General features: G+C 34.4%; 1 protein-coding gene across 1 annotated transcript; it reads left to right on the plus strand.

Annotated features, from left to right (window-relative positions):
* The first annotated feature begins 378 nt into the window (after nucleotides 1-378).
* LOC115986016 lies at nucleotides 379-1,446 on the plus strand. The gene has a single exon (XM_031108887.1). It carries the CDS (start codon nucleotides 379-381, stop codon nucleotides 1,444-1,446), a length of 1,068 nt encoding a protein of 355 aa, XP_030964747.1.
* Nucleotides 1,447-22,536: the final 21,090 nt, after the last annotated feature.

Raw genomic sequence — 22,536 nt, forward strand, 5'->3', positions numbered from 1 at the left:
TTCAAACCTAAAGATCATATTTTTTTTTAACTTTAAACCCAATGATATATTGAAACCTAAAGGTCATTTTTTTTTTTTTTTTTAACTTTAAACCAAATGATATACTCAAACCTAAAGGTCATATTTTTTTTAACTTTAAACCAAATTGTAAATTCATACCTAAAGGTCATATTTTTTAACTTTAAAGCCAATGGTAAATTCAAACCTAAAAGTCATATTTTTTAACTTTAAACCCAATGGTAAATTCAAACCTAAAGGTCAAATTTTTGAAATTCAAACTCAAGTCACATTCTTGCTCTATAAATATGACCATTTTCTCTCTAATTTCCACCCACTTCTACAAAATTATCTATTCCATTCAGTTTTTGTTCTCTCTTAATGGATTTCCATTATGACATTGATTTTATTTTTCCAAATGATGAGCCTCCATTTGACTCATCTTCTGATGATGATGAGACGGAACTTACTCTAGCTATTGCCATAGAAGAATTAAAGAATGAAGGAGCATCAACATCATGTCGTCGTTCAGCTCAACCTCGCAGGTTTATCTGGCATAATCCTTTGCAAGGTCATGATAGGCTTTTCCATGATTATTTTGCTGAAACACCAGTGTATCCTCCTAATGTATTTCGAAGGAGGTTTCGAATGAGTCGTTCTCTTTTTCTACGTATCCATTCAAGAGTTGAAGCTACTGAACCATACTTTGTTCAAAAAAGAAATGCGGCTAACACACTCGGGTTGTCTTCCCTTCAAAATATGACCGCTACAATCAGAATGCTTGCTTATGGAGTGTCGCCTGATTTCACGGATGAATACATAAGGATTGGAGAAACCACTGCAATAAAAAGCTTAAAAAAATTTTTTAAAGCGGTGGTTTCAATCTTTTCTGAAGAGTACTTGAGGTCACCAAACAACAATGACATTGCAAGGTTGTTAGCAGTTGGCCAACATCGTGGATTTCCAGGAATGCTAGGGAGCATCGACTGCATGCATTGGAAATGGAAGAATTGTCCAAGTAAGTGGAAAGGTCAATATATTGGTCATACACGTGATCCAACGATAATTTTGGAAATCGTGGCGTCGTATGACCTTTGGATATGGCATGCATTTTTTGGGTTACCGGGGTCTCACAATGACATCAATGTCCTAGAGCGGTCTTCTGTATTTTCTGAGCTTGCTGAAGGGCGTGCTCCTCCGGTTAATTACTCGATAAATGGTAATAACTATTCGATGGGGTACTATCCTGCAGATGGTATATATCCATCATGGGCAACATTTGTCAAACAATTCCAGCACCACAAGACCGTAAAAGACAACATTTTGCTTCCGCACAAGAGGCGGTCAGGAAGGATGTCGAATGTGCATTTGGAGTACTTCAAGAGCGATTTGCAATTGTGCGTGGGCCTGCACGTTTTTTCCATCTTGAAACGCTTAAGGACATTATGATGGCATGTATAATATTGCATAATATGATCGTTGAACCGGTGTGGAAAGCATAATCAACCAAAGTATTTCTGAAACGCTTAGGTTATGTAGAAAGCATCTCTGTGTGTGCTCTCCATTCCACAAAGTTTGTTCCTTCATCTTCTTCCTTCGAACCTTCTGTGAGTGAGATAGTGAGTGAAACTGTCAAACCCCCTGTGAGTGAGGTTGTTAAACCCTTAGAAGGTTCATCATCTAGGAAGATTAGGGTTGATCTGAAAGAGTCTAAGTCTAAGAAGCCTACCCTATCTAAGGACAAGACACATGATAAGCCTGCATGGGTTTGTCACTTTTGTGGAAAGTCTGGATACATTTATCCAAATTGTTATAAGTTGCAAGCTGCTAAGAGAGCAAACAAACCAAAAGTACCTACGCCTCAAGCACAAGATCCTATGGTACTTATTAATGAATTGGTAAATACTTTAAACCTTTATCCTAATCCTGGAGTTGGTAATCATTCTCATGTGAATAAGAACTCCAATGCTTATGGTGCATCTAAAAGGTTTTGGATGCAAAAGACTTGAACTAACTGAGTCTTTCTGACATGGTCCTTGTGCTTCATTGCTCTACCTTTTGTGACCATTGTTCTTTGGTTTTGTTTTTGTTTTTTTTTTTTTTTTTTTTCTAGGATTTGCACTGCATAACATTCATGCTTTTCATTCTAGGTGTTTTTTTTTTTTTAAAAAAAAAAAAAAAAAGGAAGAAAAAGGAAGCAAATTTTGTTTTGTACTATTCTTCTTGATTTTTTTGAGAACAAGGTTGGTCAATTTATTTTCTCATAACATGTCTTTTGTAACTTGTTTAGCTTTGATGAGCTTACTTATTGCACTTTACTAGTTGAAGTTTTGTAGTGCATGTTGTGTGGGAAAGATGTTTATGGCTCTTGATTATTCTGTCTTAATCTTGAAGTCACATGCTTTTGAATGTTTGACTTGAACTTTTAGAGAAAGGCATAAATAACTATCTCACCACTGTTCACTAGCCAATCATGAACACCTTAGTGCATATCATAAGATTTTGCGCTCGAGAAAGTGTAGCACATGTACAAAAAGAACATAAGGTGAAGCCTCGGTTTAAATTGCTTAATACTTAAAATCGGTGTGTACTATTAGGCTTGATGCCAAACTCACATGACTTAAAATTGGTATGTATATTATGAGGCATAAATACAAGAAACTTATATGATTGCAAGCTTATGATCTAAGAGATGTGGGAGTTATATGATGTAACTCTTTAGGTGATAGTCTCTTTTAAATTCTTTGTGATGAATTTTGTAGACTTTGTGATTGATTGTTATTCACATATCACCTCACATGTATCTCAAGCTTTTGCTAGTTGCACACACTACACAAGTTACTCTTTGCTAAACTTTGTACATGTTATTGTGTGTGTTTATGGTCTGACCAACCAAGTTTTGCAAATACTTTGAATTTTGTGCAAAATTAAGTTGTTGCTTGAAAATTTGTGGAGAATGCAAGAAATTTTGTTTTGGGAATTTGGGCTTAGAATTATTGTTTTTGAAAATCATATCATCTCATTCTCATGCATTATTGTTCTTCAATTTCAATGCTTTGAGTTGATTCTAAATGTCTTTTTCAAAAAAAAAAAAAAAAAAAAGCTGTGTTTTTCCCTCAAATTTGGTGAGCCTCTGCCCATTTCGATCGGTCGAAACTCGTGAAACATGTTTTTTTAAAAGTCAAATCGGACTTTTCAAAGGCACTTTTTCAAAATGTTTTTTAAACTTGCCTCTCTCTCCGACTTCGCTAAGGCTCCACCATCGATTTTTTGTTGTTTTCCTCCAAGTTCTTTTGCAAGGTTTTTGTCCTTGAAGGCCGGTAAGTCTCTTTTTCCCTTCCTTTTGCATTTTATTTCATGTTTTCATGCATTGTTGTGGGTTTTTTCGGCACTTTCTATATATTGGGGTTTTTGATGATTCAAACCTATTTTGGTGAAATTGATCAATGGGTTTTTGTTCTAGGATGCTATAATGATGATTCTTGTAGTTTAATTTGATCAAGTTTGTGGTTTTTGAAAAATTGAAATTTCTAGGGTTTGAAATTGTTCCGAATTAGGGATTTTGTCTAATTAGGTTAAATTGATGAAATTGGCTTGTCAAATTGATGTATTTGGTCATTATTTTTTGAATTCTATCATGTATGATGATCAATTTGTCAATATTTTTCAAATTGATCAAGTGGTTTTCCAAATTTTGGGGTTTTTGTGTTAATACCTCAATGTTCAAGCCAATTTTGTGAATTTGAACTTTTTGGACTTAATTCACTGCATTAGAACATGCATCATATAGATTTTAATTCTATATATTTTTTTTGGTGCTAGCTTGCAGTCTGCCCTTGGTTTTGTGTTTTGTTCTTTTGCTCTGTGTTTTGGTTCTTATCTTAGCACCATGTCTTGGAAAACTAGAGCCAATAGGACCCCTTCTACTTCCTCTGTATCTCCCTCTAGGGTTGAGGAGTTTAGGAATGATAAGTGCAGAGAGGCCTTTGAGAATTTGAACCGTAAGCGTAAGATTTAGGCTGAGCGAGCTGTAGTCTTAGATGAGCTTGATCCGGCCATTAGGGTCAATTTTGAGTCTAGAGGTTGGTTGCCTCTCTTAGAGATAGATCATTCACCCCCGACCGCCCTGAGTAGAGAGTTCTTCTCGAATCTTTCTTGCCATGTCTATGATTCCAACACCCTTGTTAGGAGTTGGATACGAGGTGTTGAGTTCACCATTATCCCTCGGGTAGTGGCTGAGGCTCTTGGGGTTCCGGTTGTTCAGGAGCCTGACTATCCCTATGATGAGTCACCCTCATTAGATGTAGTCATGTCATACATCACTGGGTCATCTACCCAGTGGGGTTCTAATCCTCGGATCACGTCCACTGAGCTTACCGAGACTGCCTGTCTTTTCTTTAGGATAGCGTGTCATTCGTTGTGGCCTATTTCTCACTTCCACACCATCCCTTTAGAGAGATGTGTGTTTTTGTATGCCTTTGTTTCTAGAGTGTCTATCAGTTTTCCTCACTTGTTCCTTTGTTCTTTAAACGAGGTTCATAGGAGTTCTGCCGTAGGTGCCACATTTCTTCGTCAGAGGGCTGCTCACTTGTGAGTTGCTCCTTCACGTCCTAGAAGTGCGTCATCTAGTGGTGTTCCCCCTCCTCCCTCTTCTACAGGTGTTGATGCTGCTGAGACATCAGGTGCTGCTGTTGATGATGATGTTCCTCCACCAACTACTTCGGATGATTCAGACATTCGTCGCACGTTGGATCATGTCTTGATCATTCAGGCGGCTCATGGACAAATTTTGGTGGACATGCTCAATGAGATCTGTGCCTTGCGTGCGGAGTTGGCGCAGTTTAGACCACCTCCCTTTTGATGATGGATTCTGTTTGCCCTTTGGCATTCCGTCACAAAAAAGGGGGAGTATTTTGTAGAGTTTTTGCTTTCAGGGGGAGTATATGTTTTTGGTTGGAGCTTGTGGAGTTAAGATTGTATCTAAGTGCTTCACTTTGTACTCTACATTTTTAGCTCTTGCCATGTTTTTGATGGGATATTCCTATTAGGGGGAGTTTTATGTTTTGTTAGTACTTTATATGTTTCTTGTTTCAAACTGCTTATTGATTTATATTTATGAGTTATTCATTGATATATGTGTTTACTTGTGTGTTGTTTGAAATCAAGAAGTTAATTTGTTTACTTGTATTGTTTCCACACATGCAGTTATGCATTTTGTTTAGTGTTTCAGGAAATATACAGGTTGATTCAATTGAGCTGCTGTCTACACTTGCAACTGATGGATAGTAGTTAGGATTGAATTTGTCTTATGAGCATTATTTTGTAAAGGGCTTTTTATTTTGTAAACTTTGAGCTTCTAGTTGTGTTTTGTCATGGATTGCCAAAGGGGGAGTTTGTTAGATTCTAAAGTCTTAGGATTTTATGTATTTAGAACTCTAATTTGTATTGTTGGCAAACCATGATCAAAACAATGTGTTTAGAAGTGTTTTAGTCTAGCTCAAAGTTGTGCTTTTATGTAAAGTTGGAATCGAGTTAAAGCAGGAAAGCATTGTGCCTTTTGGCCTGGCTCGATCGATCGAAAGACGTTTTTAGGGTTTCTTATTTTTCCTAAATATAAAAGGAAAACCCTAGCCACGTTTTAGTGTTGCTCATAATTGCGGTTTGTGTAAATCTCTTGTAAGATCTAAAAGAGCTTTCCTTTACACAAACTTAGGATTTTCAAGGAGAAGATTTATCTACGCCTTGATGATCAATTCAGTTGCTGCCATTAAAGCTTAAAGAAAACACAAGTGGGTGTGCTTGTATCTAGTGGTGAATCCAAGAAAGAAGAAGTCCGTAGATACGGAGCTTGCACGTGGTCGTGTCAGTAAGTTCTACTGGTTGGTAGTAATAAGAAGTTGAGCATGAGGGCTTATAAGTCTTAATGTATGAAGTTCGATTCTTTCAAGATAGTGGATTCAAGTCTACCTTGAGGATAGCTAAGTCAAATCCTCCCCAGGTTTTTACCAGTTTGGTTTCTTGGGTGATCGTATCTGGTGTTATTTATTTTCCACTACTTTGCATGATTTGATCTTTGTTATTGTGATAACCTAGACTTTTTTAATTGGACTAAGTAACAACTTGGCTAATTACCTAGGTTAAATCAATTGTTTAAGGGGTCTAAAAACTATCAAATGAGATTTGGGTTTGCCGTGCTCCAAGTCTGAAGTCTAAACGTGTTGTTGTGTTGTGTTTGAAAGGGGGGCTGATGGGCTTTAATTGGGTTATAGTTTTGTGTTTTGAGTTTATTGGAAATAAGTTGTTTTGCTGACGTGGCAGGTCAGGATTGGCTAGCGTAAAACACACCTTTTATGCCAACTCTTGACCCAACTTATTCTCATTTTAAAAATTATAATCCTCTCTTTAACCTAACATCGATCTCTAGCCATGCGTGTATGGCGAATTATTTATTTATTTAAATTTTTTTTTTTTTTGAGAAACAAGCTTGCTTACTTTGCTCAAGCGTTGTTAATTTTGTTCACGGTGTTACCTTTATTTAGCACGTTTTTTCATTATTAGTTATCCTGCTGTAGTATATTCTTGCAGTGATCTCAGTAATAGTTACTCCTATTGTGACCACACCTTGTGTGCAGCTCACAACACTCACATTAGGACGCATCTACATTGAGTAACCCTGACTTGTGCACAAGTTGGCTCAAAGTGCAATTCTAGCAAAGCCAGTCTCAACTCTCTTACTCCAAATTAACAGGTCACCGTGTGGCAAAAGGGATTAATGCCCAACAATATAAAAAGGTCCTCACAATGGGTGCTTTTAGGACATTTATTAATAGATTATTTTAAGAAATTTTTTATACTACTTTCATAACAAAATTTAAGAAGTTATCAAAAAAATAAGTTGTTTTCTTCTTTTCTTACCATTCCAAAAAACTACTTTATCAATTATACCATACCATTTCACAATACACCCAACATCCCAAAACTCTATTATTTTACCATCTTATTAAAATATTATTTTTTAATCTTTCTTTATTATTACTTTTCCAACCGTCATTTTTTTTTTGTAAATTCAACTATTCCAGCTTTTTCAAATTCAACTATTCTAGCTTTCTCCGTCAACCTCTAGCACAGGCCAACCAACCAAACGTTGGCCACCAAACCCAGAAACCGGCCACAAATAAAAACAAACAATCACCACCACACCACCACTACCCTCGGCCCAACAAAATCCCACCGGAACGAAAAAACCCAAAATAATAAAACAAAATAAAACCCACAAGTACCCACTACAAACCCAGCAAACCCATAGCAACCCAACCAACCAAACGCCGGCCACCAAACCCAAAAACCGGCCACAACTAAAAACAAACAATCACCACCACGCCACCACTACCCTCAGCCCAACAAAATCCCACTGGAACCAGAAAATCCAAAATAATAAAACAAAATAAAACCCACCAAGTACCCACTACAAACCCATAGCAACCCAACCCACCAAACGCTGGCCACCAAACCCAGAAAGCGGCCACCATGACAACACCACCAAACCCACCAAACGCCGATCTTTATGCTGATCTCCACGCCGGCCACTAAACCCACCAAACGCCGGTCTCTATGCTGATCTCCACATCAGTCTCCATGTCGATCTCCACATCGGTCTCCATGTTAATCTCCACCACGCTGACCTCCAGCCACCACGCCCATCTCAGCCGCGCCACCAGCCTCGCCACAACATCGATCTAGAAATCTGATCAGGCGTGAGCTCCGATCTGGCACAAACAACTGAGAGAAGCTTGACAATGGCGAGAGAGAGAAGGGATGAGAAAGAGAGAAGGAAGAGAGAAAAGAAAGAGAAAAAATGAGAGAGGAGAGAGAAATTACCGGGTAAAATTATTTTAATGAGAGGGAAGTATTAAAAAATTATTATTTTTTTATACCATTCAGCTACAGTACCATCTTACATTTAGGATGGTACTGTAGCTAAATCTTAAAAAAAATTGGCATATGCGATATGGCATTCCCATTGTTGAGCAGTTTTAGGGCTTAAATGCCAAATGTTCCTAAAATTTGGCATATACAAGCCCCACTACTGATGCTCTAAACAACTGGAAACGATCTAATACATTCCACCGACTCAAAGTATCATATTTGTAACAATCCCACCCCCATACCCCAATTACAAACAATATCTTTGTCAGAAGACTCAAAACCTTTGATTTTGCTCGGTGTTTTTTATTAATTAATTATTATTATTATAATTAATTTGGACTGACTGTAGAAAAAGCTGGTACTAGGTGCTGCAGGCGTCGGTCAACTTCTTTTTATATATATATATATATATATATATTATATACTATATAATAAATGTTGGGTTTAGACGCTATGGTTGCACCAAGTAGCTTCACCAAATTGCAGAATTTTTTTAGATTTTTAAATTTAAAAAATACATATAATTTTTCTTCTCCTATAATCTCTAAGTTGATAAAAATCTTAATTTGATTATTACAATCCAAATTCTTCATATAATCCATCTCATCATTATTCTTCTTTTTTATCCCCCAATTTTTGATTTCTTTAGTTTGTCAATTTGTTCTTCTTCCTTTTTTGTTTAAATATTTTTTTTTTCAAAATTTTGATTTCTATGGTTTGTCAATTTGTTGTTGTTCTTCTTTTAAATATATATATATATAGATAAACACAATTTTTTATAGATTTTTTTCTTATCTTTTTCTCCTATAATTTCTAAGTTGATAAAAATTTTAATTTGAAATCAGTTCTTTGGATAAAGTTTGATACACACAAAAACTTAATAATTTAATATCAACTTAACTTCTTCTCATCTATTAATATATATATATATATATATATATATGTATGTATATATTCTTCTCCCCCCCCCCCCCCCCTTTTTTGATTTCTACGGTTTGTAAATTTGTTCTTCTTCTTCTTTTTTCCTATTTTTTGATTCCTACAGTTTGTCAATTTGTTCTTCTTCTTTTTATTTTTTATTTTTTATTTAATATTTAAATAAACACAATTAAAAAAGAAAAAATAATTAAATAATTGATACAACTTAATTACCTATAATACATATTTTAAAGTTACATTATCTCTTTCTTCTAATCAAATATCATCTTCTTAATGGGATTTTATATAGTAGAGTTTAACTGGAACTCTACTTCTCTTACAAGTATGTGTGAATATAGCACTATTTAAAGTAGATTAGTTATTGGATTTTGATATCATGATACGTAAATCAATTCCATTGCTATAAGTAGGGGTGTTCGCGGTGTGGTTTTGGGCCATTTTTAGCACCATATTTTGCGATGCGGTTTAGTTAAAACTATAACTGCACCACATCTTATTTTTGCGGTCACATGTGTGGTGCGGTACGGTTTGAAGTTTAGCCAAAACCATAACCGCACCGCATCTTATTTTTGTGGTTACATATGCAATGCGGTGTATAAGATGCGATTTGAATGATTCGAAGTTGGTATATTTTTCAAATTTTGGGCTTTTTCTACCCAGCCCAAAACTAATTTTTCCCTTTGTTTTGGTCCAAGTTTTAAATTATTGAACTAGTTTTTCTTTATTTTGGGTTAGCTTTCCTAATCAACACTTATTAGGATTATCAAACTATTTTTTTTTTTTTTTTGAAAACTAGGGTTATTAAACTATTAATAATATATTTAATGTTAAAAATAATTAAATATATTAATATATAGAGAGGGTGCGATGCGGTGCAATATTACTTACGGTGCGGTACAGTTTTGCGGGCGGTTTTGGTGCGGTTTGGTGAACACCCCTAGCTACAAGGGAATGTAGTCATTTTTTATTTTGGGAGAAGGAAATGTAGCCATTTAGATCTAGCTTATAAATTAAATTGCGAGAAGGAAGTATCAATTTCACACTTTCATTCTATATACAAGGCATGCTGCAGTCCCTCTCTTCAATTTTTTAGTTATTTACAAGGTAAATTTCTATCTTCCTCAATCTAAAAGCTACGATAATGTTTGTTTATAATTTAATAGAATGAAGTTTATTGAAAGTCTAGGCTCTACAAAACTCACAAATTTGGATTGTGGTTTTTTTTTTTTCGAAGGTGTTGAATTCGTTGATTATTGATGTGCTCGAATATGGTTCTTGGGATTTTCTTCAAATTTGTTACGTGTAGTGTATTATAATAAACAAAGTAACAACTTTTTTTAAAAAAAAATTACTACACTACTGGCTTTAATGCATCTTTAATTGCAATTTGTTTTTTAGATTTTTAGATTTTAAAAATATATATATAATTTTTCTTCTCCTATAATTTCTAAATTGATAAAAATTTTAATTTGATTACAATCCAAATTCTTCATCTAATCTTTTTAACAACCAAGTTTAAGTTTAAGTAAGACTCTTATTCTATTTGTTCTTATCGACTTATTTGGATAAATTAACAATAAGTATTGTATTAATTTTTTTATAAAGTAACAATTTTACTTTTAGTCTAATTTAAATGTTAATTGTTGTTGTTGTTGTTTTTTTTTTTTTTTTTTTTTTTGGGGGGGGGGGGTGTGTGTGTGTGGATCAAATGGTGGTGGTGGTGGTACTCCAATGAAAATAATAACACTGAATGATGCCTGGACCTATCTCATGGAAGTGAAGGAAACGTTTCAAGACAAAAGAGAGAAATATGACATGTTCCTTAAGGTCATCATAGATTTTAAGGCTCAAAAGTACACTCATTGCATTTAAGCAGTTTTTTGTCTTGGAATAATGGAACATTGCATCTAAAAACCTAATGGATTGTGCCAGTTGATGGCGGTGGTGCCGGTACTCTAAGGAAAGTAATAACACCGAATGATGCCTGTACCTATCTCATTGGAAGTGAAGGAAACGTTTCAAGACAAAAGAGAGAAATATGACATGTTCCTTAAGGTCATCATAGATTTTAAGGCTCAAAGGTACACTGATTGCATTTATGCAGTTTTTGTCTTGGAATAATGGAACATTGCATCTAAAAACCTAATGGATTGTGCCATTTTTTTTCTACTTGCAGAATTGGCAATGTTGACGTCACGATCAGAGTGAAGGAATTATTTGAAGGGCATAATAACTTGATTTTTGGATTTAATATCTTCTTGCCAAAGAAGTATGAAATAGCCCTTGAGGATGATGAGGCTGGTCCACAAACTAAGAAGGTTTAATTTGAACAAATTGACAAACCGTAGAAATCAAAAATTGGGGGATAAAAAAGAAGAATAATGATGAGATGGATTATATGAAGAATTTGAATTGTAATAATCAAATTAAGATTTTTATCAACTTAGAGATTATAGGAGAAGAAAAATTATATATATATTTTTTAAATCTAAAATTTTTTTTTTTTAATTTTCTAATTTGGTAAAGCCACTTAGCGCAACCACGGCGTCTAAACCTAACTTTTATTATATAGTATATGATATGATATGATATAATATATATATATATATATGCATTTCATAATACCTTAGTTTCACACAATATGAATTTATTATATAACTTAAAATTAAAATATTTAATTATTTTTATTATATATTCTATTATTTAATTTTAAGTAAATTAATAAAAAAAAAACTATTTACATATGAATTTTAATTAAGCCATGCATCGCACGGGCATAATGCTATTATATATATATATATATATATAGATAGATGGGTTCAAGTTACACTTGAGAGTTACACATTTTTTAAACCGTTGGATTTAAGTAGATCCAACGGTTAAAAAAAGACCCACATTATTACAAATAATTCTTATTAGGATTTCATTAATTGCCCTTATTTATTACATTCTAAACCTATCTCTAAACCCAAAAACATTTGACGTTTGACTCTCTCTCTCTCTCCGTTTCTCTCTCTGTCTCCTCCACCATTGCTCCACCTCCACAGGTTGCCGACAGGAAAAAAAAAATGTGGATCAGGCTGGCCTGCTTATCTTTGTCTTTGTTTATTTATTTCTTTATAGGAATTGCAAGGAATCTGCCTGTTTTCCCAAGCTTTGGTTGACTGCACTGAAGGGAGAAGAAAATTGTAGTGAAGTTTCATGGAAGAGACCTTAAAGTGTTTGTGGGCGGCCTATTGTCTTCGTAGACTTATAGTCATGCTCACATGATAAGCATCTGTGATTCATACCCCAAGCTTAGGTTGATTGTACTGAAGGGAGAAGGAAATTGTAGTGAAGTTTCTTGGAAGTGACCTTAAAGTGTTTGTGGGTGGCCTATTGTCTTCATAGACTCATAGTCATGCCCACATGATAAGCATTTGTGATTCATACCCCAAGCTGTGGTTGACTGCACTGAAGGGAGAAGGAAATTGTAGTGAAGTTTCTTGGAAGTAAATAAGGTTTATTAATGAGATCTTAATAAAAATATTTGTAATAATTAGGGTCTTTTTTTAACCGTTGGATCTACTTAAATCTAACGGTTTAAAAAAGGTGTAACTCTTTTGAGTTATATCAGGTGTAACTTGAACCCATCTATATATATATATATATATATATATATATATAAGGGGGAAGGGGACGCACTGCTGAAGAGAAGGAGACGGAAGCACAGTAATATTGTAAATGGAAATAATGTAAAGAACTTGAAAATAAATAGCTTGAAAGTAAATAACTTGAATGTAAGAACAATAATAAGGCGGTAGAACCAGCCAAGCAGTATATATCAAAATAATTCAAAATAAATAAGAACAATAGTTCAAAATAAATGAAAGCAATTTAGAACCATCCGGTATGGCGGTAATCCGTCCAAGGTGGTGGTAGCAACAAGTAAAGTAATGAACATAGAACTGAAAATACTTCTTATTGAAAGTAGGATAAACACTTACAGTAGTAGTAGTGAATACAAGATCTCAACAGTTACAGGTTAACAGTTACAAAGCTTGAACTAGTCCTAGTTACAACGTTTGTAGGATTACAAGGCTTGTAGTGAACAAAGGTGAACAAGGTAGTAAACAAGGTAGTAGTAGTAATAGAAGCAAGTGGGTTCTCTCTCTAAGAAGGCTAGTTCTAAGGGAAGAGAAATCAGAACTAAAACTTTGCTTCTAACTTTGCTTGAGAAGCCCTAAGGGACATCCCCCCTTAAATAGGTAAAGTTTTGAGTAAACAGTACTCGTGAACAGTAAAAGTTAACAGTAAAAGATAAATTGCTGAAAGCAATCTTGGTGTGACTAAAAGTCACGGGAAACACGGAGAATCAACTTTTCAGAACATTATCATCAGGAGTGGAAATTAACAGTGAAAGTCCACTAGTAAACAGTGTAGCATTTGGCCTTTATGCAGGCTAGACAAATAAGCTCAATCTTCACGAAGATCTGGAGTGTTATCTTCATCATGTCCAAACAGCTCCTAGTCATATGGGAAATAGGGGTTGTGAGCAACAGATTCTTCTGATGAGGCTTTGGATTCTTCTTGATTAGCAACAGCTTCTTCTGCCCATTTGAGTAAAGCTAGAAGAGCATCAGGATTCTTTCTTAAATTGTCAATAGAGGAGCTTTTGGTCTGAACATTTTTGCCGGAAGAGGGAGCATCAGCAGGAGCAGGGGTTTGAACAAGGGAATGATCTTTTGCCATGGGCAAAGCAGCAACAGATGAAGATTCTCTGGAAATAAAGGCAACAGCGGTAATGATCTTTTGAGTGTGAGGGAATTTTCCCCACCATTTTACATACCAATGCCTGGAGAGAACATAACCATCTTTCTCATATTGCCATTTCAATATCCAAGGTATTTTATATTTTTTAACAAAATGAAGCAAGGCAGGAAATTTGGCTCCATAAGCATCACACCTATAACATTTCTTGAAACAGTTGAAAGCATCAAGCAATGGTGCAGGAAATAATTCAGTAATAGGACCAAATTGGGCCCACCAACGGTTGAACCAAAGGGGCAAATCACCAGGGAATTCTTTGCCAAAGTTAACAAACCAAGAATGAGACATGTTTTCATTCTGGTGCAGCATGAATCTTGACAAAGCCATGATATAATCATAATAGGAATAGGGAATGGGGGAACTTGGCATTGTTCTGGTAGATGTAAGAGAAGAGCCCTATTGTTCTTCAGAAATAAAATTGACCAAGTAAACACTGTGGTAAATAATTTTGGAAACATCTTTTTGATCAGAAATGGTGTTAATAATAATAGATCTTTCATGGCGCAGAAGATCAGAATAATAATTTAAATTCTTTTCCCTATGCTCCGGAATCCAATGAAACTTTGGAGGGAAATAACTCCTAGCAAGTCTGAGTGGATCAGAAATAGAGGCTCTGCTGGGTTCAATATAAAATAGGTGTTGGAAATATTGTTTTTTGATGTATTGCAGGGAATTTTTTGGAAAAACAGTTTTGATGGGTCGGTTAACAGGGGTTAAGGCATAAGGATCATAAGATGAAGCAAGAACAGTGGAGTAATTAATCCTAGGGATGGTTCCTAGGGTGGTGAAACGGTTGGTTATTTCAAGAGGAGAAGCAGGTTCTTTTTTAACAATTTGTTTAGAAGTTTCAGCAGGAGGATTATCTTTTGGTCTTCTACTTGCCATGGTGACATTGCAGAAATTCACGGGTAAGGAAATCAGGGATGAATTTTGAGATCCTTTAGTATATTCAATATCAAAATCAAAAACGCTTAAAATAGCTTGCCATCTAGCAAAAATATGTTTTGAAGCAATATTTTCAACATCTTTTTCAATAACATATTTAGCACTTTTGCAATCAATACATAACAAAAATTTTTGGTTTAACAAATCACTTTGAAATTTTGAAATACATAGTACTATAGATAAAATTTCCTTTTTAATAGTACTATAATTTAACTATGCATTGTTCCAAATACCAGAATAGAAACGAACAATTTGTTCAGATGACTTAGGAGAAACTCTTTGTTTTAGAATACCATCATAACCAACATCAGAGGCATCGGTTTCAACAATTTTGAAAGCGCCAACAGTAGGAATACCAAGACAAGGCAATGTCTTAACATGAGTTTTGATTTGTTTAACAATAGAAGTATGAACATCAGACCAAGGAGGAGGATTACTTTTTAACCGATCAAACAGAGGTTTGCATTGTTTCCTCATATCTTTGTAAAAATCTGCAACATAGTTTAATGACCCAAGAAATCTTTGGAGCTGTGTTTTGTCAATGATAACATCAGGAAACTTATTGGAAAACTGGATGGCTCTATCTATAGGTCAAATCTGTCATTCAGAGATATCATAGCCAAGAAAACGAACTTTGGTTTGGAATAGTTTAACCTTCTTGGCTGAGACAACAAGACCATTTCTTTTGATAGTATCTAGAAACGAATTCAAATGTTTCCAGTGTTCGTCAATAGAGCTAGAGTAAACAAGAACATCATCAATATAAACAATGGTGAAATGACTGAAGGAGTTAAAAATATCATTCATGATATTTTGAAACTCACTTGGGGCATTTTTAAGGCCAAATGGCATAACATTCCACTCATAATGTCCAAAAGGAGTGGTGAAAGCAGTTTTGTACCTATCATTCTCACTAATCTGAATTTGCCAAAACCCAAATTTCATATCAAACTTGGAGAACACAACAGCTTCATTCAGCCTATGGACAAGGTCATTCTTGTTGGGAATAGGATACTGAATACATTCTAAAACCTTATTCAGGGGTTTGTAGTTAATGACTAATCTTGGGGTTCCTCTTTCAATCTCAGCATTTTTTTAGACATAAAAGGCTGAACAAGACCAGGGAGACTTGCTATTCCTAATCAATTTTTTCTACAACAAATCATGGATTTCTTTTTTGCAAAATTCAACAGTTTCAATATTCATTTGGATAGGATGAGCTTTAGTGGGAATATTTTTCTCATCAAAATCTTTGACATATGGCAAATCAACAATATGTTTCTTCCTATGCCAGAAAGCATTAGGAACATCGGAGCAAACATCATCAATCAACATTTTCTGAAAATTATCAATTTTGGATTGCAACAATTTATCAGAAATTTGTTCAGCAATTTTCTTGTATCTAACTTCTTGTTGAAGAAATTTAAGATGTTTAATTTTAGCATGAATCATGTTTGAAGCAGTATTGGTATCAATATCAAACTTCGAAGCAAATTTGAACTTTACTTTTTGTCCAAAAGGATCAGTAGTAATTCCATCATGTTCAACAAGAAAAGGATATAAAGCATTTATAAAAGGCAAACCAAGAATCACTTTATTAGTCATATTTTTAACAAGAACAGAAGGAATCTTGAAACAGACATTAGCATGGCATACATGAACATTATTCAATTCATACATTATTTGCATCTGAGAACCATTAGCAGAAATTAATCTTTCAGTAGATTTTTCAAAGTATTTTGAAGGAATCAGTCCTTCTTGGATACAGTTCATATCCGCCCCTGAATCTATCATAGCAATAACAGTGAAATGATAATCAGGAGAAACAACAATTTTAACTTTTGTAAACCATTTTGGAGGAATTATTTTATTAACAAGAGCAAGTTGAGAAATAGTGACATCATCAGGAATACCTTTATCAGAAAGAAGAGCTTGTTGACGGGATTCATCTCCATCTTTATGCTCAAATCCTTGTTTAAGATTATCATTTTTAATATCTTTAAAATCATGTTTTAATTCGCTTATCTCTTGTTTAACAATATTAATTTCATGTTGTAAATCATTAACAGTTAGTTCTTTAGATTTCTTTTTATTAAATTTTTCCAAATTTTTATCCTCTTTACTCTTGGTGAGAACATTGGTTTTAATAACATTGCAGCAAGAACCTCTACTACCAATTTTAATATCAGAAGAATTATCAATATTTAGTATGTTGAATTTGTCTTTTAAATTACTAGGTTTTCTTTTACAATTTTTATTAAAGTATCCAAATTTTCCATAGTTAACACGTCTCTTCTTAGCATAGAAATAATTAGGTTTAACAAAGTTATATCTGTACCTTAATTGGTGTTTTAACAATTTTTTATCTTTACACCTATTGGTACTAAGTTTTTTAATAGTTTTGAAAATATCTTCATAAGTTAAATTATTATAATTAATAGAATCATTTTTACCCACTAATTCTTGTTTTACCTTATGAGCAAAGATAGGAGGTAGACCGTCAATAAACTTTTCTTTCCAATAAAACTTTAGACAATCTTTCTGGAGCATCACTCTGGAAATAAAAACATCTTGATACCATCTGTATTTAGACATAGTTGGACAACTCAAATCATTTAAATAATCATGAGATGAAATATTGGATGGAGTACCAACAAAATGTTTGAGAATAGTATAGATCAAGGTATTGACACCATTACAAACAATACTTTCATCAAAAATAGGCAAACATTCATCATTCTTTTTAACAGCATGTTTAATAGACTCTCTGGATTCTTCAGTGATATATGAATACCACCATCCACGAAGAGCACCAAAAAAACCAGTAACAAGTAAGTTAATAATATCAGGTTGATCAAGATTATGGTTATTTTGATAAGCAATACTAACCATAGACATGTGAATCATTTTAGTAACGATTTCCAGTTCAGACAAACCATCAATATTCCATTCATAAAGTTCATCAGTAGGAATAGAAGAAACAGAAGACAGTATCAGATTTTGTATTTTCTTCAGAAACAATTTCTTTTTTGGAAATAGTCCGAGCAGCTGAAGTACTTGTAGAAGTACCCTCAGTTTTAACTTTTAAATCAGAAAGCATTTTTTCAACAATTTCAAGAGTCTTGGACTGAGAAGTTTTAAACATAACTTTTTCTCTTTGACTGGGTAAATCAATCAAAGGTTTCTCAGTCTTAACAGAAACAGATTTTTCAAAAACAGGTTTTTCATAAACAGGTTTTTCAACAATTTTTTCTTCAATACGGTCAAGCTGTTGACCAATAATATGCAAAGATTGATTAGTAAAATTGTTTTGTTCAATAAGGCTAACAATAGGAGTTTGATCATCAGCAATTTTGAAAGGAGAGGCCTTCACTTCCTCTTTTGTCACTTCATCCTTCTTAGTAGTTATCAAAATTGAATCAAGAGGAGGATGACTAGACCTAATAATGGTTTTATCAATCTTAACAAAATTTGATTTCTTTATCACATTTAGATGTTGTTTTGAAACCTCATTATTTGGAACATAATGGTTTTCAAGAAAATCAAAAAAAAAAAATATATGTTTTTTCAATTGATTCATCATTTCCAACCATTTTCTTTTAACACGGTCTTTATCAGACTGAGCAAAATTATTTTGGAAATATTTTCTCTTGGTTTTGTTTGTTGCAAGCATAAACTCATTGTACAAAGAATCCCAATCAATTTCAAAATCATCATTTAAAACAGTCAAAACTCTTAATTGATTTTGGTAAACAGGAGGATTTTCAATAGGAGAATCAAAATCATATGGAGTAACAGAAACAGTGTCTTCCTCATCTTCATTAGCAGTTTTACTAAATGGAGTGGAAGTTTCAGGTTTAGTTGAATAGTAAACAGAGCTAATTTGGGATTTATCACTTGAAATACCTTTTAGCTTTAAATCAGAGGATGTTTCCAAATTCTTTTTCAAAAATTCATTGATCTCGCGATCTCTTTTTGAAATACTTTCAGATCCAGCAAAGGAATGTCTTCCTTCGTTGATCCTCAAAGGTGGATTGTTTTGAAAACTTATTTTAACAGTACCATCAAGATATTGTTGAATATGGGTGAGATCAAGCTCATCAAAAATGGGTTTAGCAGGAGGGGTTTCTTATTCTAACAACCAATCATTAGGAAGTTTAACATCTTGCCATTGAATCATTTTTGGAACTTGGATTTTAGCATCAGGAGTTGAACATTGAATTAACATGGTTTTACCCGAAGGTTCTCTAGGAATCATAGCACAAGGATTCATTTGAGTATCCATTAGTTTATAATAAATGCAGTGGATCAAAGCAAAAGGCTTACTACCCTCTTCCATGTGTAACCAGATGAAGCAATATTCAATGTCAAAGCTTTAACAATATTAGGATCATCCAAAGTAAGAGTAAGATCAGGAAAACAGTTAAAATAAACAGGACCATCATACATAGAAGCAGTGATCATACCAAGAATGCTATCTTTAAAAATCTTAAATCTAGCATCTCTTAAACACATGAGAACAGAAGCATTAATACCCTTTCGGGTGAGTGGTTTAATAGCAACTTGAACCATACCAATATGCAAATAACTGAATTTTTTAGCAGCAAGGAAGTCATTAATATTCTTTTTAGTAAACAAACAGCATTTTTCATGAATTCTCGAAATAGAGAAAATTTGTTCAACAGTTCTAGCTTTGTAAGCAGAATGAAAAGCACTTTCAACAAAACTAGTTTTATAAATAGTTTTAGTATCAACTTTAGGAATAGTCCATTTACGAAAATCAGGGATCACCTCATTATCATCAATAGTGTGATCTTCTTCATTTACAATATCAGGAGGACAACTAGTCCTGGAGCTGATAGAGGAGTTGGATCTCCACAACTTATCCATACTATCCTAGGTTCAACACTCAGTTATCATGTTTTTCTCACAACCGTTGCATTTTGTAACACATACCCTAACCAACCTTATACCTCTCATGCCCTACACGCCTTCTCTTGGCTCAAACGGGCCTTACAGCTAGGTTCTAGGACTTCACTTTACGACTAGGGTAGCGCCAACAACAGTAAGAAGGGAACACAACAACGGAATATCAAGCGTTCGGGTAGACACGGACAAGAGACAAAGAACACAACCACACTACCACCGGCCAGAAAAGAGTGGCTCTGATACCATAAAGGGGGAAGGGGATGCACTGCTAAATAGAAGGAGACGGAAGCACAGTAATATTGTAAATGGAAATAATGTAAAGAACTTGAAAATAAATAGCTTGAAAGTAAATAACTTGAATGTAAGAACAATAATAAGGCGGTAGAACCAGCCAAGCAGTATATATCAAAATAATTCAAAATAAATAAGAACAATAGTTCAAAATAAATGAAAGTAATTTAGAACCATCCGGTATGGCGGTAATCCGTCCAAGGTGGTGGTAGCAACAAGTAAAGTAATGAACATAGAACTGAAAATACTTCTTATTGAAAGTAGGATAAACACTTACAGTAGTAGTAGTGAATACAAGATCTCAACAGTTACAGGTTAACAGTTACAAAGCTTGAACTAGTCCTAGTTACAAGGTTTGTAGGATTACAAGGCTTGTAGTGAACAAAAGTGAACAAGGTAGTAAACAAGGTAGTAGTAGTAATAGAAGCAAAGTTTTAGTTCTGATTTCTCTTCCCTTAGAACTAGCCTTCTTAGAGAGAGAACCCACTTGCTTCTATTACTACTACTACCTTGTTTACTACCTTGTTCACATTTGTTCACTACAAGCCTTGTAATCCTACAAACGTTGTAACTAGGACTAGTTCAAGCTTTGTAACTGTTAACCTGTAACTGTTGAGATCTTGTATTCACTACTACTACTGTAAGTGTTTATCCTACTTTCAATAAGAAGTATTTTCAGTTCTATGTTCATTACTTTACTTGTTGCTACCACCACCTTGGACGGATTACCGCCATACCGGATGGTTCTAAATTGCTTTCATTTATTTTGAACTATTATTTTGATCTATACTGCTTGGCTGGTTCTACCGCCTTATTATTGTTCTTACATTCAAGTTACTTACTTCCAACCTATTTCCATTTACAATATTACTGTGCTTCCACTCACACTCTTCAGCAGCGTGTCCCCTTCCCCCTTTATGGTATCAGAGCCACTCTTTTCTGGCCGGTGGTAGTGTGGTTGTGTTCTTTGTCTTCTTGTCCGTGTCTACCCGAACGCTTGATATTCCGTTGTTGTGTTCCCTTCTTACCGTCGTTGGCGCCACCCTAGTCGTAAAGTGAATTCCTAGGACCTAGCTGTAAGGCTCGTTTGAGCCAAGAGAGGGCGTGTAGGGCATGAGAGGTATGAGGTTGGTTAGGGTATGTGTTACGAAATGCAACGGTTGTGAGAAAAACATGATAACTGAGTGTTGAACCTAGGATAGTATGGATAAGTTGTGGAGATCCAACTCCTCTATCAGCTCCAGGACTAGTTGTCCTCCTGATATTGTAAATGAAGAAGATCACACTATTGATGATAATGAGGTGATCCCTGATTTTCGTAAATGGACTATTCCTAAAGTTGATACTAAAACTATTTATAAAACTAGTTTTGTTGAAAGTGCTTTTCATTCTGCTTACAAAGCTAGAACTGTTGAACAAATTTTCTCTATTTCGAGAATTCATGAAAAATGCTGTTTGTTTACTAAAAAGAATATTAATGACTTCCTTGCTGCTAAAAAATTCAGTTATTTGCATATTGGTATGGTTCAAGTTGCTATTAAACCACTCACCCGAAAGGGTATTAATGCTTCTGTTCTCATGTGTTTAAGAGATGCTAGATTTAAGATTTTTAAAGATAGCATTCTTGGTATGATCACTGCTTCTATGTATGATGGTCCTGTTTATTTTAACTGTTATCCTGATCTTAGTCTTGCTTTGGATGATCCTAATATTGTTAAAGCTTTGACATTGAATATTGCTTCATCTGGTTATCACATGGAAGAGGGTAGTAAGCCTTTTGCTTTGATCTACCGCATTTATTATAAACTAATGGGTGCTCAAATGAATCCTTGTGCTATAATTCCTAGAGAACCTTCAGGTAAAACCATGTTAATTCAATGTTCAACTCCTGATGCTAAAATCCAAGTTCCAAAAATGATTCAATGGCAAGATGTTAAACTTCCTAATGATTGGTTATTAGAACAAGAAAGCCCTCCTGCTAAACCCATTTTTGATGAGCTTGATCTCACCCATATTCAACAATATCTTGATGGTACTGTTAAAATAAGTTTTCAAAACAATCCACCTTTGAGGATCAACGAAGGAAGACATTCCTTTGCTGGATCTAAAAGTATTTCAAAAAGAGATCGCGAGATCAATGAATTTTTGAAAAAGAATTTGGAAACATCCTCTGATTTAAAGCTAAAAGGTATTTCAAGTGATAAATCCCAAATTAGCTCTGTTTACTATTCAACTAAACCTGAAACTTCCACTCCATTTAGTAAAACTACTAATGAAGATGAGGAAGACACTGTTTCTGTTACTCCATCTGGTTTTGATTCTCCTATTGAAAATCCTCCAGTTTACCAAAATCAATTAAGAGTTTTGACTGCTTTAAATGATGATTTTGAAATTGATTGGGATTCTCTATACAATGAGTTTATGCTTGCAACAAACAAAAGATCATCCTAATCTAAACAGTCTTCTTATCCCAGGAAAAACTCCAAAGCTTGAGCCAATTTTATTGCGGATTCTGTAATAAGTATGCTATTTACCATGAGCATGTATGTGATTCTCCACAAGGTCCTTTTGATCCTTTTGATGGTTATCCCTCTGATGCTCCCTCTACTGATTGATGAGGTCACTACTATTTCGAGACTGGTGTTACTTTATTTGTCTGGCTTGCACAACAGCCAAGATAAAATATTGTCCTTCACAAAT

This window comes from Quercus lobata, chromosome 4, assembly GCF_001633185.2.
Source record: "Quercus lobata isolate SW786 chromosome 4, ValleyOak3.0 Primary Assembly, whole genome shotgun sequence".
In the NCBI taxonomy this organism is placed as follows: Eukaryota; Viridiplantae; Streptophyta; class Magnoliopsida; order Fagales; family Fagaceae; genus Quercus; species Quercus lobata.